The 3053-nt window shown below is 63.8% G+C and overlaps 1 protein-coding gene across 1 annotated transcript in view; it reads left to right on the top strand.

Annotated features, from left to right (window-relative positions):
- Nucleotides 1-8: 8 nt before the first annotated feature.
- LZTS2 (leucine zipper tumor suppressor 2) overlaps nucleotides 9-3053 on the top strand; it is a 4593-nt gene continuing 1548 nt past the window's right edge. The window contains exons 1-4 of the mRNA XM_017725878.1: nucleotides 9-1124; nucleotides 1485-2000; nucleotides 2532-2801; nucleotides 2892-3049. Of these exons, the coding sequence (XP_017581367.1) occupies nucleotides 723-1124; nucleotides 1485-2000; nucleotides 2532-2801; nucleotides 2892-3049 (1346 nt within the window). The 5' untranslated portion in view covers nucleotides 9-722. The remainder of the gene's footprint in view (nucleotides 1125-1484; nucleotides 2001-2531; nucleotides 2802-2891; nucleotides 3050-3053) is intronic.

Raw genomic sequence — 3053 nt, 5'->3', positions numbered from 1 at the left:
GAGCCCCCCCAGCTGGAGGGGGCGGGAACAAGCCTCCGTGTGTTGGGGCTGGGAAAGAGCCTGGTGCCCACCGGGCAGCTTCCCCCGTGGTGGCCCTCTCCAGGGAGCTCTGTGCCCCACTGTGGATAGTTTGGGGTGGAAAGCAGCTTCTGTGGGGTCACTACTGAGAGGTGGGGGCTGTGGGTCAGAGGAGGTGGCTGACCCTGGTGTGTGGGGCTGTTTCCCACTCTCAGTGAGGCTGCTCTGGTAGGTGCTGGGGGGCAGACAGGCAGGCAGGCTGCCTGTGAGCCAGCTCTCTGCAGGCCTCTTGGGATTTGCCTCCAGTCCTGGCACGCTTCCCGTGGCAGGGTCACGCCAGGGCACGGCATGAGGCAGGACTGCATCGCCACTGCCCTACGCTGCCACCAGCACCCCACAGCCCCTGGCAGGCCCTGGCTGCTCCACTGGGGTGCTGAGGCCAACTTGGTGGTTGCTAGTACCACTCCCCCAACTAATCCTGGTTTTGTTCTGGTTCGTTTGGCGTCTCCTTCTGCCTGCTTCCCCTTGGGCCAACCGTCACCTATAAAATTGGAGATGGTGACTGGGGACTTGGGGATTCCCCCATGCCCACCTAGGGATGCTGGCAGCTGGTGGGGCACTGTTTTCAGTGCCCATGGCTCTGATGCTGTCTTCCTTGCCTGCAGGCTGCCTGCGTGCCCCTGCCCGCCGGGGGCCCCCCCGCCATGGCCATCGTGCAGACGCTGCCAGTGCCCCTTGAGGCTGTTGCTGAGGGGGCCACACAGCTCTGCGCCGCTGCCCGCTCACCCCCTGCTGCCATGGGCAGCGTGGGCAGCCTCCTGCCTGTCCGGCCTCGCCATGACTGCGCCAGCGATGGGGACCCCTCCACTGCCTCCTTCTGCAAGCAGGAGGGGCTACTCCGGGCCACTCCTGAGGAGCCCCGTGTGTCTGCACCCGGTGTTACCCACTCGTACGCCAACGGCGGCTTCTGTGGTGACTGGCTCGATGCCTCCTCTCCTATCAGCCCCTGTAGCGACTCAGATGATCTTCGTGATGACCAAGCACCAAGTGATCACCTTCAGGGGCCACCCCCCAAGCTTGTACCTGTCTCTGCCAAACTGGAAGAGGTGCGGGGGGGCAGCATCAGGGTGGGTGGGTGTGTGCTGCAGTCTTGACTTTACACCCTGTGCCACACTGGTATTGTTGGCTCAGATGTGTGAAATGGGGTCATGTGGCCACACTTCTGGTGTCCCTGAGGAAGTGGCAATCCCCATGCTCTTAATGTCCCCTCCATCATGCCAAGGGTGTTTGGGGAGCTCACCTGGACACCCATAGAAAGGGGATGAAGTGGGTGGTGACTGGCCCCTGTCTCCTTTGGGGAGTGAAGGTGTTAGTGCTGGGGGCACCCACCATAACATTCCTAGACAACCCTTCTTGGGGTTAATGGGTCCTACCCAACCCCTCATTCTCCCCTCTTTTCCTGGCAGAATGTGGAGAAGACCCTGATCCGCCCCATGGCCTTCAAGCCAGTGGTATCCAAGCTTCGGAATGCCCAGCCAGGCACACGCCTGGGGCTCTCGGAGAGCCAGGTGAGCCTCACCCACTTGCTGGGTGCTGAGAAGCCTGGCTCTCTGAGCTGCCGTGCCAGCACCCTCTCGGACTCGGGGCGCAACTCCCTCTCCAGCCTGCCCACCTACAGCACGGGCTGCAGCCAGCATCCAGAGGTGGGTGCCCTGCCGACCACCCCCCATGGCCCCCTCGACCCCCCAGGGGGCTGCCGCCCCTCCAACTCGGACAGCGGGCGCTCGTCCTCCAGCAAGAGCACGGGCTCGCTGAGTGGCCGGGGCCGGCCCTCCTCGGAGAGTGGCTCCTGCGGGCGCTCTCCACTGCCTGGTGAGGAGGCCATGCTGGTGCGGGAGCTGGAGGACAAGCTGCGGGAGAGGGAGGCCGAGCTGCGGCTCCTGCGTGACAGCCTGGACGAAAATGAGGTGGCCATCTGCCAGGTATGTCCCTGGTGTCCGCATGTCCTGTCCCTGTCTCCCTCCCCGGAGCACCTAGTGTGGACATACCCCCTTGTTGGGGGTAGGAACCTGCTTTGGGCACCCTTTACAGACCCTTGCAGGGGGATACCTTTTCCTGTGGATCTGGGTATGTGGGTTTTTCCCACCAGTTGGGTGGTCCTATGTAGTCCATGGGGGACCCTTGTATGGCCCATGGGACCACTTGTACAGACTGGGGTGCCTTATCTTGGGGTTCCGTTTTTTGAATGAGCCTGGGACCTGTGGCTGCTCCCTGCTTGTGATGGAGCTGGAGGAGCCCTATAGGCTTTGGGGGTGCTAACATGGGGGGCCCATCATGCAGACGACTAGGGGAGCACAAGGAGGTGTGTACCACCATATTGCACTCTTCCTGGACCCTTGCTCCATTTGGGGGAGATGTGCTGCCCCCTCCCTGTGATGCCAATCTTGGAGATGGCAGCTGAAGTGGGAGAGTGCCGTGCTGCCCTCCCAGCAGCTCTGCATCCCCTGGCCCAGGTGTTTGAAGAGAAGCAGCGTCGGTGTGAGCAGGAGCTGGAGGGGCTGCGGCAGCGTTGTGCGGCCCAGGCGCGGCAGGCGGCCCATGCAGCACATCGGGGGCAGCAGGTCCTGCAGCTCCAGGTGCTGCAGCTGCAGCAGGAGAAGAAGCAGCTGCAGGAGGACTTGGCCCAGTTGCTGCAGGAGCGCGAACTGCTGGAGCGTCGCTGCGCCTCCTTCCAGCGGGAGCGCACCGAGCTGGCACCCCGGCTGGAGGAGACCAAGTGGGAGGTGAGTCACCCAGCAGTGCCAGAGGTGTCAGGGGGCGCAGGCTGTGGCTGGGGGGTCCTGGCCAGCACCTGAACCCCATCATCCCCACAGGTGTGCCAGAAATCAGGGGAGATCTCTCTGCTGAAGCAGCAGCTGAAGGAAGCACAGGCGGAGCTGGCGCAGCGGAGTGCTGAGCTGCTGGGGCTGCGGGCTCAGCTGCGGGAGGCACGGGCACAGCTGCAGGCAGGCGAGCGGCGGGCACAGGGGCTGCAG

Source organism: Corvus brachyrhynchos, unplaced genomic scaffold (assembly GCF_000691975.1).
Source record: "Corvus brachyrhynchos isolate BGI_N302 unplaced genomic scaffold, ASM69197v1 scaffold61, whole genome shotgun sequence".
NCBI lineage: Eukaryota > Metazoa > Chordata > Aves > Passeriformes > Corvidae > Corvus > Corvus brachyrhynchos.
The sequence above is the reverse complement of the archived record's forward strand: the minus strand, read 5'-3'. Positions and strand labels throughout refer to the sequence as shown.